This window comes from Hemitrygon akajei, chromosome 2 (assembly GCF_048418815.1).
Source record: "Hemitrygon akajei chromosome 2, sHemAka1.3, whole genome shotgun sequence".
Taxonomy (NCBI): domain Eukaryota; kingdom Metazoa; phylum Chordata; class Chondrichthyes; order Myliobatiformes; family Dasyatidae; genus Hemitrygon; species Hemitrygon akajei.
Window position 1 is genome coordinate 153,641,210 of NC_133125.1, and position 21,171 is coordinate 153,662,380.

Here is a 21,171-nt window from a genome sequence, read left to right on the forward strand (position 1 = left end):
GGGTTTAATATCATTGAGCATGTACCAAATTTTTCATGATTTAAAGTAATTTCTAAAATCTGTTTTTCCATAGAATTGTTACAATGCAGAAGGAGGCAATTTGGTCCATTAGAGTTATGGAAGATTTATTACAGAAATCCCATCAGTTTCATTCCACTGCTTTCTGTGGCCTAACCCTCCCCCCCCCCCCCCCAATGACTTGCAAATAATATTTTTCTCATTTGTCTGAGTAATTCACTTCTGAAAGCTTTGATTGATATAGTTTTAACCACAGTGAGTTCTAGATTATCATCATGACCATCGGGAGAGGTAAGGGGAGTAATCACTTAGAGCAGGGTTCAGAAGCCGAATCAGGTTTATTATCCACCGGCATGTGTTGTGAAATCTGTTAACTTAGCAACAGCAGTTCAATGCAATACTTAATATAGAAGAAAAAATATAATAATAAATAAATCAATTACAGTGTGTGTGTGTGTGTGTGTGTGTGTATATATATATATATATATATAGAGAGAGAGAGAGAATTGATTAAAAATAGTGAAAAAAAGAAATAACATGTATATTAATGAAGTGAGGTAATGTTCACAGGTACAATATCCATTTAGGAATCAGATGGCAGAGGGAAAGAAGCTGTTCCTGAATCACTGAGTGTGTGCCTTCAGGCTTCTGTACCTCCTACCTGATGATAACAGTCAGAAAAGGGCACGCCCTGGGTGCTGGAGGTCTTTAATAATAGGCACCGCCTTTCTTAGACACCACTCCTTGAAGATGTCCTGGGTAATTTGTAGGCTAGTACCCAAGACGGAGCCGACTAAATTTACAGCCCTCTGCAGCTTCTTTCGGTCCTGTGCAGTAGCCCCTCAATACCAGACAGTGATGCAGCCTGTCAGAAAGCTCTCCACGGTACATCTATAGAAATTTTTGAGTATATTTGTTGACATACCAATTCTCTTCGACCTCCAAATGAAGTATAGTTGCTTTCTTTCCTTCTTTATAACTGTATCAATATGTTAGGACCAGGTTTGATCCTCAGAGATCTTAACACCTAGGAACTTGAAACTGCTCACTCTCTCCATTTCTGATCCCCCCTATGAGGATTGGTTTCCACTCCCTGTGGCCGTTCCCCTCAGCAACAAGTATGCCCCTTTGGATACTGGCGAGTGGAGGGTGGATGACCTATCAGGGTGCTGCAGCAGCAGCCAGGCCTGTGGCAGTGTGTCCGGCTCTGATGCTCTGCCAGGAAGGATGCAGTCATGTCATCAGAGACTCAAGAGTTACAGGGATGGCCAGGAGATTCTGTGGCCACGAAAGGCACACCAGAATGGTGTGTTGCCTCCCTGGTGCTAGAGTGCAGGATGTTTGAAAGCAGCTGCAGAGGGTTTTCAAGAGAGAGAGTGAGCAGCCAGACATTGTGGTGTATAAATGGCACCAATGACATGGGTAGAAAGGGGAAAGAGGTCCTGTGCAGTGAGTGTAGGGAGTTGGGGAAGAAGCTGAAGATCAGGACCTCCAAGATCGTAATATCTGGAGTACTTCTGGCATGTGCTTGTTAGGGCAGTAATAGGATGATTGTGCTGATGAATGAGAAGCTGAGGACGTGGTGCATGGGGCAGGATTTCAGACTTCTGGATCATTAGGATCTTTTCTGGGGAAGGTAGGACCTGTACGAAAGAGGCAGGTTACACATGAACTCAAGCGGGACCAAAATCGTTTGGGGAGGTTTGATAAGGCTGCTAGTGAGTGTTTAAACTAATTTGGCAGCGGGTGGGAACTGAAGTGATTGGGCTGAGGACGGGCAGTCGAAACATTCTGTAGTGAGTCTGTGAGGCAGAGCAGGCAGATAATAGGGCAAAATTGCAATCAATTGGATGAGATGAAATGCAATGTGGTGGCAAAATTGTGATGAATGCAGGACTGAAGGGGTTATATTTGAATACATGCCATATACAGAATAAGGTAGATAATTTTGTAATGCAGTTAGAGACTGGCAGGCATGACATTGTAGATACTTTGTAGACATTGTAGGACGTGGCTGAAAGAACATCATAGTTGCAAGCCTAACATCCCTATTGTGTTGAAAGAAGAGGCAGGTAGGCAGAGGGTGGCTCTGTTGGTTAAAAAAGATGAAATCAAATCCTGACAAAGTGGTGACACAAAACTGGAAGATGTAGAATCCTTGTGGGTGAAGTTAAGAAATTGCAAGGGTAAAAAGAAACTGATGAAAGTCAGATACAGACCTCTGAACAGTAGCCAGGAGGTAGGAGAGAAATTACAATGGAAGACGGTAAGTACATGTCAAAAGAGCAATATTACAATAGTCATGGGAATTCTAATGTGCGGATAGATTGGGAGAATGAGGTTGATGCTGGATCCCAAGAGGGAGAATTTGTGGAATGCCTATGAGATGGCTTTTTAGAGCAGCTTGTGATTAAACCCACTGGGGGAATATTGTTGTATATTGGATGTTGTGTAATGAACCACATTTCATTAGGGAGCTTAATGTAAAGAAGCCCTTGGGAGTCAGTGATCTTAATATGTTAGAATTCATCTTGCAGTTAGAGAGGGAGAAGCTAAAGTCAGTTGTCTACACGGACTTTAGTAAGGCCTTTGACAAGGTCCCACATGGGAGATTAGTTCAGAAAGTTCAGACACTAGGTATCCGTGGAGATGTTGTAAACTGGATTTGAAATTGGCTATGTGGGAGAAGACAGGGTGATAGTGGATGATTGTTTCTCAGACTGGAGGCCTTGACTAGTGGTGTGCCTCAGGGATTGTGCTGGGACCATTGTTGTATCAATAATCTAGATGATAATCTGGTAAAATGGATGAGCAAGTTTGCTGATGACACTGAGATTGGAGGCATTGTGGATAGCAAGGAAGGCTTCCAGAGCTTGCAGAGGGATCTGGACCAACTGGAAAAATGCGCCAGAAAATGGCAGATGGAATTTAATGCAGAGAAGTGTGAGGTGTTGCATTTTGGAAGGACAAATCAAGGTAGGACATACACAATAAATGGTAGGACACTGAGGGGTGCAGAGGAACAAAGGGATCTGGGAGTTCAGATACATAATTCCCTGAAAGTGGCGTCACAGGTAGACAGGGTTGTAAAGAAGGCTTTTGGCAGCCTGGCATTCATAAATCAAAGTATTGAGTATAGGAGTTGGGATGTTATGGTGAGGTTGTGTAAGACATTGGTGAGGCCAAATTTGGAGTATTGTGTGCAGTTCTGGTCACCTAACTATAGGAAGGATATCAGTAAGATTGAAAGAGTGCAGAGAAGATTTACTAGGATGTTGCCGGGTCTTGAGGAGTTGAGTTACAGGGAAAGATTGAACAGATTAGGACTTTATTCCTTGGAGCATAAAAGAATGAGGGGGATTTGATAGAGGTTTACAAAATTATGAGGGGTATAGACAGAGTACATGCGAATAGGCTCTTTCCACTTAGATTAGGAGAGATAAATACGAGAGTACATTGCTTTGGGGTGAAAGGGAAAAGGTTCAGGGGGAACATTAGGGGGAACTTCTTCACATAGAGAGTGGTAGGAGTGTGGAACAAGCTGCCATCTGATGTGGTAAATGTGGACTCACTCAAGTTTTAAGAATAATTTGGATAGATACATGGAGGTCTGGAGGGTTATGGACTGGGTGAAGGTCAATGGGTCTAGTGCAATAAATTTTCAGCAGAAACTAGGAGGGCCAAATGACCTGTTTTCTGTGCTGTAGTGTTCTATGGTTCTATGTAACAACATTACAGTGGAGGAAACGGAATTAAAAGGAATGATAGAAGAACTAGCCAAAATTGATTGGAATCAGACACTAGCAGGGATTATGGCAGAAGAGCAATCGCCTGAGTTTCTGAGTACTTATTGGAACGTGCAGGATAGATACATCCCCAAGATGAAGAGGTATTCTAAAGGGAAGGTGAGGCAATTGTGGCTGACAGGGAAGTCAAAGACAGCGTAAAAGCAAAACTAGGCATATAGGATAGCAAAAATTAGTATGAAGTAAGAAGTTTGGGATGTTTTAAAAACTCAACAGAAGGCAATTAAAATGCCTTACAAAAAGACCAAAACGTCGGCAGAGTATTCATTTCTATGGATGGTGTCTGACTTGCTGAGTTCATTTAGCATTTTGTGTGCATTGCTCTGTATATCCATCATCTGTAGAATTTCTTGGGTTTCTGGCTTGTTTACTTAGAGAACAGATGAAATAAGAAGGTAAGGTAGACAATTATATAAAAGAGGATATCAAAAGATCAGATATATAAAGAGTAAAAGAGATGCGAGAGTGGACGTTGGACTGCTGGAAAATGATGCTAGAGAGTTAGTGATGGGGGACAAAGAAATGGCAGATAAACTTAATAAGTATTTTGCATCAATCTTCACTGTGGAAGACACTAGCAGTATGCCAGAAATTCATGAGGAAGACATGAGTGTCATTGCTATTATGGAAGTGCGTGGGAAGATGAATGATCTTGAAGGTTGATAAGTTTCTGGACCAGATGGACTACACCTGGGGTTTTGAAGGAGGTAGCTGAAGAGATTGTGGTGGTATTACTAATGATCTTTCAAGATTCTGGAATAGTTTCTGAGGGATAGAAAATTGCAAATGTCACTCCATTCTTTAAGAGGGGAGGGAGGCAGGCAGAGCTGTTGAAGTCCACTGTTAAAGATGTGGTTTTGAAGTACCTGAAGTCATAGTCCACCAAATAGCCAAAATCAATATAATATCTCTGCCTTTGCAGCTAATGCTATTAGTTATGAAACTTGGATTTCATACCCATTGTGAATTGCTACCAAAGCATGCTCTGACATTTTCACATACAGTACTGTACAAAATACTGTATAGCTAGTGTGCTGAAGACCTTTAGACAGCACTGCAGGAATTTTATGTGGTGCACTGTATTCCTGCTGCAGCAAAAAAAAAAATCATGATTTGTGTGAGTGATGATAAACCCGATTCTGATATGGGTCTCTATTGCAGGCTGAAAGTGGGAAGGGGTCAAAGAGAGCGGAGTCATAGTTGGGAAAAGGGGAACTGAGAGAGGAAGAAGTGGGAAGCACCAAGAGCCATTCTGTAATGCTCAATAAACCAATTGTTTGTAATCAAATTACCTGGCCTAGTGTCTCTGGGCTGGGAATGTCTGCACCCACATCAACCCCTGCTCATGTTTCCTGCCCTTAAGTCTATTTCTAACCCAGCCAATCATGAACCTTTAATTTCACGTGCCAGAATTTTGCTAACTAATGCATTATTTGTGAAATGCATGTAGATGATATATGTTTTCCCTTCTTTATTAGAATATTCCCCACAATGCATCTGGTATAAGGATCGTTGTAAACTTCCACTGTCTATTTTGCCCATTTCTCTGTTCAGTACTGTTTTCTACTGCTGGCAATTGGAGAAAATGTTTGATTCCTGCATATAACCAATATGCTTTGTTCTTTTTAGGATAATGAAAACTTGTAAGATTTCAGTATTATTGACATGGATCTGGGTGTTAACAGCCGATTCGCTTCAGGCTCTTTAAAATGGATATACCGGGTATCAATTTTGGAACTGAGTACCAGTGGAAAAACTTTGTCCATCAATAGGGCAAATACATGTCTTCATTCCTATGGAATGGCATTGTTATTTGAAACATATTGTTACAGCCCTTTGTATGATTTCAGTAATTTTTTTTACTTTCAAAGCACTGTTAGGATACATTACTTGGTGTCTGATATAAGAAGCACCCTCACCAAACTAAGAGTTTCTAACCAGAGAATCAACCTTGAAATGGTGTGGTGGTTTTTTCACATTGTGTTAGAGTTTGATGTGAACAGAACATCAATGGAGCAGTAATTGTAGGACTTGCACTTGACTACTGCCATTTGGTGGACCTGAGGACTGAAGGCAATACAGAGTCTATAGATGCCAGAATCTGGAGCAAAAGAAGTAAACTGTTTGACAAACTCAGAGCAACAAGCAGAATCTGTGGAGGCAATGCGGCAGCCGAAATTTCAGATTAAGATCCTGCATCAGGGCTGAGAGTGTTGACTGAGAAATAGTTGCTGTTTCAGAAGGCTTGTGCATGATAGTTGATAACAAATAATGGATGGAAAAGGTAACAAGGGAAGGGGGAGAAAACAGATGTATTAGTGGGGTGTAAATGACCTGAAATTAGAAAATTCCATACTTATACCAAATAAATTACCCAAGGGGAGTAGGAAATGTTTTTATTGGATTACAGTACTGATTGGTGTTTTCTTGAGTCTCTTTGTTTTTTTTGTGTACAGTATAGTTTTAGTTTTCATTACTTATTTGTTTGTATGACCACTTGTAATATTTCAGATTGTGTTGCAGCATAAAGGAAGAGCATGAGTTTAAGTTCTTAATGTTTTGCTTTTACTTGCTGGTTACATGAATTTTCAAGATGGCACCAGTGACCAATGAGACCACCAGGGATGTCCTGCATACATTTCATTAAATTACTACTACTTCTCCGTCTTTTGAATTTGTTTCTAATACTAAACTGTGTGCCTGTAACTTACATTTTGACAATTTGTTTTTGGGACAATTGAGTGATCTGGTGCCCTTGCTGTCTCCAAGGGAATTTGGTTTGTTTGAGAATGGAGTGTGCGGCAAAATGGTGGAATGTGAACCCAAGATTGGCTGCATTACTCAACAATCTCACCAGTTTATGCATCAGGTAAAATTGAAATCGACAAGGATGAAAGCAGAAGGCAAGCAGGTGTTAAGTGCAGTCTGCCTGCATCGACCAGTCTCCCTCTCCCTCTCAGACATTGCCGCAGGAGTCTTGGGGCTTGGGCACGGCTTGATTGGTGCAGTTTGTGGATTGCTCTTTTTTTTGAACAGGGTCTGTGGTTGATGTTACACGTGTTTCTCTTTTTATTGCTCTTTAGCCCAATTTTGATTGGAGCTCTTTGTCACAGACTGGCTCTGCAGCTGCAGTCAGTGAATGAGATAGTGCTAAATTGAACTGAACTAAACTGTTTCAAGCACTCTGTGGTTTGATGTTGAACATTCTGTGTGTTAGTTTGCTCAGTTTTTTGGTTCCCTTTGTGTGATTTGTTCTTTTTTATAATGGTGTGCTTGGTTTTTTAATGTTTTCTTTGAATGGGATCCATAGTGTTTCTTTGTTTTTTGGCTTTCTTTGGGAAGGATGCATACATAATTTGATAACAATTATGTATATTTTGAATACTTTGAATTTTTTTGAATCTTTTGAATCTTCCTGATTTTACTTGCTGTCATTTAATGACACTTTCTGACCACACACACTCTGATGATCCAGTTGGATAAGACTGCTGAAGAAATCAGAACAAAATATACTGCCAATCCTGACTCTAATGTAATATTCACCAGGACACTCGAATGTAATATGTCAGGTGGATGATATTACAAGAGCATTGGGCAAGATCCAGAGAATGCATGAGGGAAAGAAGAAAATGAAATAGACATTCGTAGTCTTATCACAACTACGCGAGAATGTGTTAGTACAAGTGTCATCATGAGAAAGACTGAGGTCTAACTCACAGTGTGTGTTAACTGAACTATGAGAAAGGAAAAGGAGAACTGTGACAAATTACAGTCAGTAAAACTTCTATAGAGTCGATCTGCATTAATTAAACAAATGAGACAAGAAAAAGGACTGTGAGAAATTGCAAGATAGCTCGATGGTTAAAGATGTTAAATGTCTGGATGAGTTATCTCTGAAAATGAAGTGCACGTATCAGGAAGTATGGCTCCTGATATACCTCTGCAACAAATAGTATTAAAAGCCCTGATTGAGGTCTTTAAGATGGAAAAAAAAACATTAACATCTACAGAGACTTCTGATATGCTTTTGGAGTTCACAATTTTGGAAATCTATGGGGCAATGTGGATTTCTTACAGGTCTTGGAACCCTCATCAAAAATGGCCAGCTGGTACAAGAATTAATGCAGATCTTGCAATTGGCATCAGAAATGACTGTATTGAAATGTATAAGCCGCTGTAAAATGGACAAAGTTGAAAGCTGTAGAAATGGATCAGTGGACAATGCAGCAAAAAAGGACCGTATGGAAAGGTGTAAAAAATATAAATGAAGTGAATCTATCAACTAACATGGTAAGAACAAACTTGAACCCTCTAGCACATACAAACATAAAGCATATTTGAGAAATGCAAGCTCAGTGTTCTAACAGAGCAAAGTTGTCCTAAATGGTGGGAAATTGAACAGCTGGGCATAGGAATCATTTTCATGAACCTCCTTTGAACCCTCTCCAGTTTCAACACATCCTTTCTAATAAAGGGCCTCAAACTGCTTACAATAATCCAAGTGAGTCTTCAACAGTGCATTATAAAGTCGCAACACTACATCCCTGCTTTTATATTCTATTCGTCTTGAAATGAATGCTAACATCACATTTGCCTTCATCACCACAGAATCAATTTGCAAATTAACCTTCAGGAAATCCTGCAGAAGCACTAAAAGTCCTTTTGCATCTCAGTTTTATTTTAGTTCTCTTCTATTTAGAAAATGGTCAACTTTCATCCCTTCGACCAAAGTGCATGACCATACACTTCCTGACACTGTATTCCATCTGCCACTTCTTTGCCCGTTCTACTAATTGGTCTGAGTCCTCCTTTAGCCTCTCTACTTCCTCAATTCTACCTGCCCCTCCACATTTCTTTGTAGAGTCTGCAAAATTTGCAACAAAGCCATCAATTCCACATTATGTAAAATAATTGGACCCAACACAGAGCCCTGTTGAACACCACTAGTCACTGGCAGCCAACCCACAAGAAGCTCCCTGTTTTCCCACTCTGCCTCCTACCAGTTGGCCACTGCTCTATCCATACTAGAATCTTTCCTGTAATACAATGGACTCATAGCTTGTTCAGCAGCCTCATGTGTGGCACCTTGTCGTATGCTTTCTGAAAATCCAAGTACAAAACATTCATTGATTCTCCTTTGTCTTTCCTGCTTGTTATTTCTTCAAAGGATTCGAACAGATTTTTCACCTACTGACTACAGCCTATTTTATCATGTGCCTCCAAGTTCCCTGAAACCACATCATTAATAATTGACTCCAACATCTTCTCAACCACTGAGGTCAGAGTAACTGGCCTATACTTTCTTTTCTTTTAGCCTCTCTCCCTCTTGAGTGGAAAGACATTTACAGGTTTCCAGTCTTCCAGAATCATTCCAGAATCTAGTGATTCTTGAAAGATCACTACTAATGCTGCACAATCTTTTCAGCCACCTCTTTCAGAACCCTGGTGTCCCTCCAGACCTTCTCAAGGCTTTCCAAAGAACCTGATCCCTAGTAATGGTAATTTCTCACAACTCGTGACCCCTGACACCTGGAACTTCCACCATACTGCTATCGTCTTCCACAGTGAAGACTGATGCAAAATACTTTTTCATCTACCATTTCCTTGTTCCCCATCACTACCACTCCAGCATTGTTTTCCAATGGTATAATATTCACTCTCACCTCCCTTTATACTTTACGTATTTGTAGAAACTTTTGATAGTCCTTTTTAATATTATTGGCCATCTTACTTTTGTATTGCATCTTTACCTTGATGACTACTTTAGTTGTCTTCTCTTGGTATTTGAAAGATTCCCAATCCTCTAACTTTCGACTAACTTTTGCTGTATTATATACCCTCATTTTGGCTTTTATTTCTCTTGTTAGCCACGGTTGTGTTATCTTGCTTATAGAATGCTTCTTCCTCTTTGGAATGAATACATCCTATGCCTTCCGAATTGGTTTAAATCACTAACCAGCCAGAAGATGTTGAACACATTCCTGAAGATGACAAAGCTCAGTTTGATGACGATTGTTATTTTTGCTTTGCTACTAATCTTATCCACTCAGGACATACAGGATGAAATGACTCATAACGTGTACAGGCATCAAATCAACTTTCAGATGCAGTTAATTCCTCTGGATGTTGGATATCCCAATACATACCAGATGCAATACAAAAGTAGCAGTGCAATCACTTGAGTCGAGTATGATCTTCCCCTAAAAAGTGTTCTCCTGGAGGATCTTCATGGGGTGGTAGAGGCCAATCCAAGATCCACATCCAGTATTCTGATCTCACAATCCTGTCCCCATCGCTACTTGCTTATCACCACACCACAAGACTTAATCCAGGATGTTAAGGGGGATTCCCTTAATTGAGAACACCTGTGCGTGAGCTTGCTTAATGTAGGGAGGCTGATGCATGGGCAGCCATCACATAGTCCTTGGCAGATCAGGGTCAGTGTTCAGTAACTGGGAACGGAAGATGACGGGATGCTTCACCACTACAGCCTTCCTCCACATCACTGCCATTGTGATGCATCATCATCTGCCAGCTGCACAATTTAGGTCATGGTTTGATCGATGTTTGGAACATCCCCCTTGACCTGTCTGGCTTGGGTGGCACTACCAGGGGTTAAGAGCCAGATGGTTAACCTCCACATGGCATTGCTCTTGGGATTTCAGGAGCTCCCAAACCTCTCCACCACGACAAAGTGACAATCCTCAGAGAAGAACCATTACAAGACTCGCCAATGTTAGGTCTTATTGTCGTCGTCGTCATGGCTATCCTTCGAGTTCGAGAATGATGGTCTTCGTTCTGTTGAACCCACAGAGTGAAGAGGCCTGTGCGTGTATTTGTTTAACATGTGCTTGATATTGCACTCCATGAAGCACACGTTACTTCACAAATCAACCAACTGATTCCAATGGTATGGAAACCACAACGATTAGAGCTGATAGATTTGTTGCAGCCTTCATCCGCCTTCACAGCCTGTCTACAGGTACTTAGCAATCACATGATCTTTTCCTTGTCCATCATTGTGATCTAACAACTTTGTGTCCTTCTTTAATTCTTCTCAGGGATATTATGGAAACACAGTGACCAAGTGGGTCACATACCATCTTAATCTAGATCATTTGTGCCAAAACTAATTGCCTCATCTATTTGTCATCCTGACAAAGGGTCTCGGCCCGAAACGTCGACAGTGCTTCTCCTTATAGATGCTGTCTGGCCTGCTGTGTTCCACCAGCATTTTGTGTGTGTTGCCTCATCTATTGACTTGTCCTATTTATGCATTCATTTGGTGTATGCGTAAATTCAAACTTGAGATCTGTGATAAGGTTAATTCCCTTCAGTTGTTCACTGTAAAATCTGCCTTTAGCATGACTTCTGAAGATAACCTCTAGGGTATAAATCAGTATCGCTAATCTAAATGTAATAATACCTCTGCAATTTTCATTGGACAACGTTCATTGTGTGCTTAGCGTGTCGTCCTGAAAGAAGTCTCAGTTTATGTTGATAGTGGTGGTTGTTCTTCTTTGGTTGTTAATAGATAGCATGATTATTCCAATCTATTGCAATGCATCTTCAGAATTAGGAAGATTGTAAGTATTGTGTGGAGTTTTTATAAATTAAGACCTCCTATTAACCATAAGTGTCATTCAGAATCAAATGTTTTTTGGTAGTGAATACAACACCATGAAAGATTTCTATTTTTCCTCCGGGACTGAACTGGAATTACAGTTGTTCGTTCCATTCTTCCATACCCTTACGGCATAATTTCTGCTCTTCTGTGAGTATATTGTAGTTATCTAAATGACCTGGACCCACTGCAATTTGCCTATCGCCACAATAGTTCAACGACAGATGCAATCTCAATGGTTCTCCACATGGTCTTAGACCACCTGGATAATACAAACACCTATGCCAGGATGCTCTTCATCAATTATATCTCAGCATTTAGCACCATCATTCCCACAATCCTGATTTAGTAGTTACAGAACCTGGGCCTCTATACCTCCCACTGCAATTGGATCCTCGACTTGCCAACCAGAAGACCACAATCTGTGTGGATTGGTGATAATATCTCCTCCTCACTGACGATCAAAACCGGTGCACCTCAGGGGCGTGTGCTTAGCCCACTGTCCTACTCTCTCTGTACACACTACTGTGTGAGTAGTGTAGCTCAAATATCATCCATACATTGGCTGATGATACAACCAATGTTGGTAGATGGAGTCGAGAGGATGCACAGGAGCAAAATATATTAACTAGTGGAGTGGTGTTGGAGCAACAATTTTGCACTCAACATCTGTAGGGCGAGAGAGCTGAAGGGCAAGATGAGGGAACACTCACAGAGACAGATAGACATCTCATAGACAGATCAGAAGTGGAGATACAGACAGACAGACATACTTTATTGATCCCAAGGGAAATTGGGTTTCGTTACAGCCGCACCAAGAATAGTGTAGAAATATAGCAAGCTAAAACCATAAATAAATAATAATAAGTTAATCATGCTAAGTGGAAATAAGTCCAGGACCAGACTATTGGCTCAGGGTGCCTGACACTCCGAGGGAGGAGTTATAAAGTTTTATGGCCACAGGCAGGAATGACTTCCCTTGATGCTCAGTGTTACATCTCAGTGGAATGAGTCTCTGGCTGAATGTAGTCCTGTGCCTAACCAGTACATTATGGAGTGGATGGGAGTCATTGTCCAAGGTGGCATGCATCTTGGACAGCATCCTCTTTTCAGACACCACTGTCAGAGAGTCCAGTTCCACCCCAACAACATCACTGGCCTTACGAATGAGTTTGTTGATTCTGTTTGTGTCTGCTATCCTCAGCCTGCTGTCCCAGCACACAACAGCAAACATGATAGCACTGGCCACCACAGACTCTTAGAACATCCTCAGCATCGTTCAGCAGATGTTAAAGGACCTCAGTCTCCTCAGGAAATAGAGACGGCTCTGACCCTTCTTGTAGACAGCCTCAGTGTTCTTTGAGCAGTCCAGTTTATTGTCAATTTGTATCCCCAGGTATTTGTCATCCTCCACCATGTCCTGATAGTGAGCAGTTCCAAGTTCCTGGGTGTCAAGATCTCTGGGGAACTAACCTGGTCCCAACAAATTGATACAGCTATAATAAATAAATAGATAAGTCACAGTATATGTATAATGAATGTATTAAAATCATGCAAAATCAGAAATACACAAGAATGATTCCAGGAATGCAAGGGTAACCTATGAGAAACGTCTGGCTGTATTCCCTGGAGTTCAGGAGAGTGAGGGAGGATCTAATAGAAGCATTCCGAATGTTAAAAGGCCTGAACAGATTAGATATTCCCATAGCAGTGGTGTCTAGGACAAGAGGGCACAAATTCAGGATTGAAGGACTGTTGCGGTGTGCTACACACAGCGCTGGAATAATGACACGCAGACGGTGAGGCAGTTGCGTAAAAGATTTATTCAAACTTCGCGGCCTCACTTTTAAGCCTTCCCATTTCCGCCCTCCCTGGCCCCTCCCACGCGCGGGCGTTTCCCCTTGCTGGTGAAGAAGGCCTGGTGCCCGTTTTGGGGCTGGCCTCTCTGCCGGCGTGCGCCATTTTGTGAGCCGGTTCGAGGGCGCTGGAAAGTGGGTCACCACAGGACGTCCATTTAGAACGGAGAGGCAGAGAAATTGCTTTATAGATAATAGGCAATAGGTACAGGAGTAGGGCATTCGGCCCTATGAGCTAGCACCGCCATTTACTGTGATCATGCTGATCATCCATAATCAGTACCCCGTTCCTGCCTTCTCCCCATATCCCTTGACTCTGCTATCTTTAAAGCACTATCTAACTCTTTCTTGAAAGCATCCAGAGAACTGGCCTCCACAGCCTTCTGAGGCAGAGCATTCCACTGATCTACATCTCTCCGGGTGAAAAAGGTTTACCTCAACTCCGTTCTAAATGGCCTACACCTTATTCTTAAACTGTGGCCTCTGGTTCTGGACTCTCCCAACATTGGGAATATGTTTCCTGCCTCTAGTGTGTCCAATCCATTAATAATCTTATATGTTTCAATGAGATCCCCTGTCATCCTTCTAAACTCCAGTGTATACAAGCCCAGTCGCTCCAATCTTTCAACATATGACAGTCCCACCATCCCGGGAATTAACCTCGTAAACCTATGCTGCACTCCCTCAATAGCAAGAATGTCCTTCCTCAAATTTGGAGATGAAATCTACACACACTACTCTAGGTGTGGTCTCACCAAGGCCCTGTAAAACTGCAGAAGGACCTCCTTGCTCCTATACTCAACTCCCCTTGTTATGAAGGCCAACATGCCATTAGCTTTTTTCACTGCCTGCTATATATGCATGCTTACTTTCAGTGACTGATGATCAAGGACACCTATATCTCATTGTACTTCGCCTTTTCCTATCTTGACACGATTCAGATAGTAATCTGCCTTCCTGTTCTTGCCACCAAAGTGGATAACCTCACATTTATCCACATTAAACTGCATCTGCCATGCATCTGCCCACTCATCCGACCTGTCCAAGTCACCCTGCATTCTCATAACATCCTCCTCACATTTCACACTGCCATCCAGCTTTGTGTCATCTGCAAATTTGCTACTGTTACTTTTAATCCCTTCATCCAAATTAATAATGTTTACTGTAAATTGCTGTGGTCCCAGCACCGAGCCTTGCAGTACCCCACTAGTCACTGAAAGGGACCCGTTAATCCCTACTCTTTGTTTCCTGTCTGCCAACCAATTTTCTATCCATGTCAGTACCCTACCCCCAATACCATGTGCTCTAATTTTGCCCACTAATCTCCTACATGGAACCTTATCAAAGGCTTTCTGAAAGTCCAGGTACACTACATCCACTGGCTCTCCCTTGTCCATTTTCACAGTAACATCCTCAAAAAATTCCAGAACATTAGTCAAGCATGATTTCTTCTTCGTAAATCCATGCTGTCTCAGACTGATCCTGTTACTGCTATCCAGATGTGCTGCTATTTCATCTTTATAATTGACTCCAGCATCTTCCCCAGCACTTATGTCAGGCTAACTGGTCTATAATTCCCTGTTTTCTCTCTCCCTCTTTTCTTAAAAAGTGGGATAACATTAGCTACCCTCCAATCATCAGGAACTGATCCTGAATCTATAGAACATTGGAAAATGATTACCAATGAGTCCACGATTTCTAAAGCCACCTCCTTATGTACCCTGGCATGCAGACCATTAGGCCTTGTGGGCCCAGACCATCAGCCTTCAGTCCCATCAGTCCACCCAACACCATTTTCTGCCTAATGTGAATTTCCTTCAGTTCTTCCATTACCCTAGGTCCTCTGGCAACTATTACATCTGGGAGATTGTTTGTGTCTTCTCTAGTGAAGTTAGATCCAAAGTACCTGTTCAACTCGTCTGCCATTTACTTGTTCCCCATAATAAATTCACCCATTTCTGTCTTCAAGGGCCCAACTTTGGTCTTAACTTTTTTTTTGCTCTTCATGTACTTTTACTATCCTCCATTATATTCTTAGCTAGCTTACCTTCGTATCTCATCTTTTCTCCCTGTATTGCCTTTTTAGTTATCTTCTGTTGCTCTTTAAACGTTTCCCAATCCTTTGGCTTCCCACTCATCTTTGCTATGTTATACTTCTTCTCATTTATTTTTATACTGTCCTTGACTTCCCTTTAGTCAGAGGGTGGTAAATCTGTGGAATTTGTTGCCATGAGCGGCTGTGGAGGTGAAGCCATTGGATGCATTTAAGGCAGAAATATAGTTGGGTTCTTGATTAGCCAGGGCGTCAAAGGGTACGGGGAGAAGGCAGGGGAGTTAGGATAACTGGAAGAATTGCATCATCCCATGATTAAATAGCAGAGCAGATCCGATGGGCCGAATGGCCTACTTCTCCTATATCTTATGGTCTTAAGTAATATACAGTATGTTAAAAAATGATGTAGTGTTCCTGGGTTCCGTGTCCACTTATGAATCAATACAGCTATAAATAAGTCAAGAAAGCGACTATACTTCATTAAAAGTTTGATGGGATTTGGTATGTTAAAAACTTCTACAGATCTATTCTGGAGAGCATTCTGACAGTCTGTATCACTGTCTGGTATGGTGGGGCACTACTGCACAGAAAGAAGCTGCATTAGGTCGTAAAATTAGTCAGCTCCATCTTGGGTACTAGCCTACAAAGTACACAGGACATCTCAGAAAGGCAGCGTCTATTAATAAGGATCTCCAGCACCCTGGGTATGCTGTCAGGTAGGAGGTATAGAAGCCTGAAAGCACACACTCACTGATTCAGGAGCAGCTTACTCCCCTCTGCCCTCCAAATCCCAAGTGGACATTGAACCCGTGAACACTACCTCAATTTTAAAATATATATTATTTCTGCCTTTGCACGATTTAAATCTATTCGAGATACTGTGGTAAACTATGTATACCTGTCTGGACACGCCCCTCTGCTGACGGCTCCTGTGGCTCCTCCCACAGACTCCTGTGTAAAGGCGATTGGAGGCACTGCTCCTCTCTCAGTCTCCGAGATGCCGTGCTCCCTTTTGCTGGTAATAAAAGCCTATTGTTCACCTCCCGTCTCCGAGAGTTATTGATGGTGCATCAGATACATATACTGAAATTTATTTATTTATAATTTTTTTCCTTCTATATTATGTGTAGCATTGAATGGCTGCTAAATTAACAACTTTCATGACGCATGCCCGTTTTTGGAGATTATTTGTGAGCTGCATGATATTACAATTTTAGATTTAGTTTCTAAATAAGTAGTAGGACGATATTTTGATGGAGCATTTGTGATTTCTCCCTTAGGTAAGAGATATATTTTACCATCTGTCCAAAATTCGAGCACTTTTCCAGGATTAAAAAGAAAAGTTTTACTATGTGTTAATAGCTATGTATGAAGGCAAGTCATTTTTGATATCAATAATTTATGAATATTATCACTGTGCTTTTCCAGTTATGGTTACCTTTTATAACCACTTTTAGCATAACCACTGTAACTTCAGGTGTTTGCTGTATTCAATTGTGTGAGTGCATTCTTTCTCCTCCCTAATCCAGCTTGCATCACCCTGTTTGACCAGTGACTAGACCAACATCTTTTAAACTCTATTTGCTGGTAATCCTGGCCTAGAGTTGGTGACATTTTGGTGCATCAAATTTAGTTGAGGTGTCCTGTATAAATCTTTTTCCACTGTTCCTGAACTGATAACTATCGGGGTTTTTTTTCTGGCACATTTAATGTATCTATTTGGTATGGCTTTCTATGCACCATGCCTTCGTAGTGTATCTATAAATTCTACAATACTTCTGTTCGGTTCAGCATATCTTGTATGGACCTTATATTTTCTTACCTTTTTTTCTTAACTTTCTTGCTTGGATGATCCATTTTATACTCCATTAAGGGGGAGGGGCGGTATTTCTGCTCTTTAGATTTCTTAATCTCTTCTGGCATTCTGGTGTTCACATTTCTTTACTCAGTTTTGTGTTTCTATTAATGAATGCCTCTATTGTGGAAACACTGCTGTTAGTCTGGCGCATTATGTTATTGTGAGTAGTTCTTCAAAGGGTTCTAGTTTTCCTAAATATTGTGGTAATATAATATCGTTGAGAGTATTAACAAATTTTGCAAATTTTGTGACGTGTTTTGTTTTGGGTCTTTTTATTGGGCCATTTCCGTTTTATTCTGTTAGTGTGGTGTTAAATGTTTACATAACTGTGGAGGAAAAGGGTTACTAAGTTACGTGACTAGTTACAGGGGACACTGCAAAGAGCACACCCTTGTGTGCAAATAGAGAACAGTACGTGTTAATTCTTACGAGCTAAATTACGAGTCTAATCTGCTGCGACCACAGAAACAGAAACTAATGTGCTGAGCTCCGCAAGATAGCTTAAATTGTAACTGCTCCTTTCACTCTAAGATTTTTTTAGTGAAGGGTAATTTATTGTTAGTGTGGTGATATTTCTATACAGTGATTCGATATGTTATAATAAGTTGCTATTTCTATGCTGAACTGTATGAAAGGACGCTATTGTAACAGGAGAGTAGAGTTACGAGCTGATGGAGACTAGCCCTCTCTCTCCTTCGTACCAAGTATAATAAAGGTCCCAAAACGTGACTCGGGAGTCGAGTATTCTTTTCACCTAAGGTCAAATTTCCATGAGAATAACATTACTATATTTTATTTTTTTTCTCTCAGCTCAAGCGGGTACATTTTGAGGTATTGGCATAGCCAAGCTCGCTTATTTCTCAATTGCTAGGAACTTTCGAACTGTTCTAATGGTATTTAGTACTGCGGCCTTCTGGAGATTTATGTAGATATTGTTTTGTATCCCTTACTGTTTAATGCTACTGTGTAGTGATTTTGGGATGATACCTGTGGTAGATATGACTATTGGGGCAATGTATATCCTCTTCATATTCCATAGTTTTTACAAAAATCCTTTTTTAAAATTCCTCTTTCTGGTGTTTTTCACTTATTGAGTTCTGTATGTTACGTGCGCTTGGAACGGCTGTATCTCTTAAGTAAGCCGTTATTGCTTGCTTATCCTGTACTATTATATCCGAACGGTAGTTATGGATTGTTCTGTCTGTAATAACGGCTCGGACGTAATATAGTGTGTGGGACTTCGACTCCAAATCTGCATCAAGCTTGTATTTATAGCATGATGTGGTTTCTTTTATGAGTTTGATATTGGTGAATGATTGTGACATGGGGTATTGACAGGGACCTGTCCACCATGAGGTAGACCTTTCCCCAGTATGGACCTGAAAGGCTACATGGACAAGTATATTCAATATGCACTCGCCTCAGGCTTATCAGACCGTCAACTTCATCTGTGGGAGCACGGTTCTGTTTTTGCAACCAAGAAAGACGGGAGCCTGAAACCTTAGATAGATTACAGGGACTTAAACAAAATAATAATTAAGAATCGCTACTCTTTTCCACTAATTAAAAAAGCGTTCGAATTGTTGCAAGGGGCAACTATTTTCACAAAACTGAACCTGAGGAACGCTTATAATTGAACTTGTATTTGCGAATGGGACGATTGGAAGTCAGCTTTTATTACCCCGACAGGCCATTATGAATACTTATTGATTATCTTTGGGCTGGTCAACACTCCAACCGCCTTTCAGATATTTCTTAATGAAGTTCTTCGGCAAATGCTTAATAAGTTCGTGTTTGCGTGCCCCGATGACATTTTGAGTTTTTCGTACCCCTACGAGGAATATGTAACACACATAAGGCTGGTTCTTCAGTGCGTATTAAAGAAACGACTGTTGTAAAATGAGAGAAGAGTGCGTTCCACAACCCCGAAGTTTCTGCTTTGGGATTTCTCATCCCCAAAGGAATATTCTAGTGGTCCCTGGGAAAAAACATATGGAGCGAGAGTGGCTCCCACCTACTTCTGTTTAACAAATTCAACGGATTTTGGGGTTCGCAAATTTTGACAGGAGGAATACGCGTAGCTCAATAGCGGCCCCTCTGACGAGATTAACCAGAAAGGCATCGGGTTCTTGCTGTTGGTCCCAGAAGCTGAGGCTAAAGCAGATTTTAATAACTTAAAAACTGTTTTGTTACTAGACAATTCTGCGCCCTCCTGAGCACATTGTTGAGGTAGATGTCTTTGATATTCGAGTGGGTGCCGTTTTATCTTAGAAATCTACAGATGAGCCAGAAACTACATCCCTGTGCCTACTTTTCAGGACGTCTGTCATCGGCTGAGTTGAATTACGGCATCAGGAATAGGAAACTCTTTGCGGGGAAGTTGGCACTGGAGGAGTGGTGGCATTGGCTTGAGGGGGCTAGGCATCCATTCATCCTGTGGACAGATCAGAAAACTTGACTTGTATTCAGGACGCGAAAAGGCTGAATTCTCGTCAAGCCCGCGTCATTTGTCGGCGTTGAGTTTCAGTCGTTTACGTTCTTTGTGACATCGTCCCGGATCTAAAAATCAGAAACTTGATGCGTTATCGAGACTATTCGATCTCCTAGATAAGGTGGAGAGGATAGAACCCATTTTTTATACCGGGCGAAGGTTTAGTGTCCCCCATGTCGTGGGATATAGATTGCCAGTCCTAGAAGGGCATAACCAGGTTCCAGCAGGTGGTATTCTGGTTGATTATTTGTTGCGATCTGAGGTTCTGAAATGGGATCAGACTTCTAAGATCACACGTCATCGGGGTATCGCACGGGTTCTGGAGTTCATTATAAGAGGATACCGGTGGTCCGGTATATATAACAACATTAACTTGTTCATGCAGGCGTGTGACATTTGCGTTTGTAACAAAGATCCCAATTCCCCACCCAAAGGCTTTCTTAAACCTCTACCCATTCCTTCACGCCCCTGGTCTTACCTATTCTCTAGATTTTAAAATCTGGCTGACCCCCATCATGTTACTTTACCAGTATTTTAGTTGTGATAGACAGATTCTTCACTTCTTGCTGATTCGTTTCTTGAACTATTGTGCCATCAGCACGAAAGACCGCAGAACTTCTCACACACTAGGTTTCCGTATTCATGGTTTCCCTACTGACATTGCTTCGGACAGAGGACCCGAATTCACCAAATTTTGGCAAACGTTTTTCAAGTTGATTGGGGGCTACCTCTAGTCCTATCTTTGGGTTCCATCCTCAGACTAATGGATAGACTGGGAGGATGAACCAGGACCAGGAGCGAACCCTTCGCGGCAACCCTTCCTCCTGTAGTGACCATTTAATCTGGGCATTTTTCGCCTAAAATGCGTTTCAACATTCATCATTGGGTATGAACCCTTTCGGATGTCAATTTGAGTATCAGCCCTCTCTCTTCCCTCTTTAGAAGGCAGAGATTGGAGTTCCCTCAGCAAAACAGTTTGTTCAGAGATGCAAACAAAGCGGCTCGAGGCCAAAGAAACTCTAGAAGCTCTCTGACCGGCAACAGACCCAAGGCGCAAAGAAAGAGGCGCCTGCGTCTTTCTTTCTATATTGGTCAGCGGGATAGGCTTTCAACTAAAAATCTTTCATTTAAACAAGAATAGTGAAAATTAGCGCTCGCTTTATGGATCCCTTTAAAGTCGTTAATAAAATTAACCCATAACATTCACGTTACAACTTCCCCTTTCTATGAGAATTCATCCCGCTTTTCATGTTTCCAAATTGAAACCTTTACTTTCTTGCTCCTTGGCCCGGATTCCCAAGCCCGCTCTACCAAGTTTCATAGACGGCGAAAGTGCCTACACAGTCCTAGACAGCTTAATTCACGGACAAGTTAAGGGGACAACTACAATACTTGGCAGACTGGGAGGGATATGGTCCGGAGGGACGGTGCTGGGTTCCTTCCCGGGATATTTTGGATTCTGACA

General features: G+C 41.5%; 1 protein-coding gene across 2 annotated transcripts in view; it reads left to right on the forward strand.

Moving 5' to 3' along the window:
* LOC140717072 (HEPACAM family member 2-like) overlaps nucleotides 1-21,171 on the forward strand; it is a 115,346-nt gene that overhangs the window by 44,254 nt on the left and 49,921 nt on the right. The window contains exon 10 of one of the 2 annotated variants that reach the window (XM_073030260.1): nucleotides 5,454-6,487. The exons of the other annotated variant lie outside the window; for it this stretch is intronic. Coding sequence (XP_072886361.1) covers nucleotides 5,454-5,471 — 18 coding nt within the window. The 3' untranslated portion in view covers nucleotides 5,472-6,487. Of the gene's footprint in view, nucleotides 1-5,453; nucleotides 6,488-21,171 lie in introns of those variants that run through there. 2 annotated transcript variants of the gene reach the window in all.